The sequence below is a fragment of the Limulus polyphemus genome, unplaced genomic scaffold, assembly GCF_000517525.1.
Source record: "Limulus polyphemus unplaced genomic scaffold, Limulus_polyphemus-2.1.2 Scaffold2025, whole genome shotgun sequence".
NCBI classification, from domain to species: Eukaryota; Metazoa; Arthropoda; class Merostomata; order Xiphosura; family Limulidae; genus Limulus; species Limulus polyphemus.
The window spans coordinates 70,589-72,003 of NW_013667635.1; the positions used below are offsets into that span (position 1 = coordinate 70,589).

General features: G+C 32.3%; 1 protein-coding gene across 1 annotated transcript in view; it reads right to left on the reverse strand.

Moving 5' to 3' along the window:
- The window catches only part of LOC106465703 (cubilin-like), a 130,003-nt gene that overhangs the window by 67,000 nt on the left and 61,588 nt on the right, over positions 1-1,415 (reverse strand). Inside the window, exon 33 of the mRNA XM_022393625.1 lies at positions 380-589. Coding sequence (XP_022249333.1) covers positions 380-589 — 210 coding nt within the window. The remainder of the gene's footprint in view (positions 1-379; positions 590-1,415) is intronic.

A 1,415-nucleotide genomic window follows, 5' to 3' on the forward strand; every position in this document is an offset into this window, starting at 1 on the left:
GTTTTTTTCAATTATATGTTATGTTGGGTTTTACTTGCATGTTCTGCTATAGCCAAATTTTCTGTTTTTTCATTTTATATACATCTCTTATGTTCGGCTATACGAGAATAAATAGAGATGAAGGTCCGGCAAATATCTGTCTAAGAAGGTGGTGAGACCTGTTCTGATATTTATACACAAATGCAAAATTACAGACAGGTCACGTGATTTTTAAGAAAATATAAAATGTGAAATTTATCTCTTGCAACTTCACTCCTGAGGATGACGTGTGACACGTTAAAACATGTAGAGTCATTATTTTGATATGATTTTAATTGTGTATTGATTTGAACATTGTACATTTATTATTTTAATTACAATACATGTTTAGAAAGCTCACCAACAAGATTACAGTCAAAGTAACTCACCGCTACAAAACTTTCAGAACAGTTTGAACTAAGTGGCATCTCAAAGTCTAAGAAAGATAATGCCATCAGATGAGCACCACCTGCTCGGAGGGTCCAAGTGCAATAACTATTTGTTGAATAGTTTTGGGGATAATTGGGTGAAAGAATAAGTCCAGTAGATGATGTATACGATCCACCACAGCCTAGAAAAATAAGCATGGCCATACACACACACATATTATTGCATCAGTCAAAAATCAAATTTATAACTCAGTAAATAAGCTAAAATACATCGTTTACAATTTTGAACCAATCACAATCTCCATGTAAAATAATTTAGCCTCTATATATGCCAACAAAAATTTTAAAACTTTTAAATAAAGTTACTTGAGTGCACTACTGTAGATAATAATGTACTATAGTACAGGCTGATTTTGTTTAAAGATTTACACCTGGATTATAGCTACAACAACTTATTTGTTCATGCAAAGAAAGAAAACAACTTTAATTCAAATCTAAATACATTGAGTATTTTTTTCTAATTTTTTATGTTCACCAACTACAGATTCCTTGTTTTGTTTATTTATATTTTTTAATTATAAGTTTTCAGCTGCACAGGGTTAGAATTATACGAAAATTAATTTTGTGACAACTGTTTTTAATCAACAATTAAAATGACAATTATTGAGAAAGTTAATACTGTATGAATCCAATTCTTCATTTCTAACATTATATAAAATTTCATCATTTGTATGTGCTCCCTCTCTTTCCCATAATTATGGGAAAGAGAGGGGGCACATACAAATGTGTTATGGGAAAGAGAGGGAGCACATACAAATGTGTTATGGGAAAGAGAGGGGGCACATACAAATGTATTATGGGAAAGAGAGGGAGCACATACAACTGTTTACATTTGTATGTGCCCCTCTCTTTCCCATAACACATTTGTATGTGCCCCCTCTCTTTCCCATAATACATTTATACGTGCCCCCTCTTTCCCATAATACATTTATACGTGCCCCCTCTTTC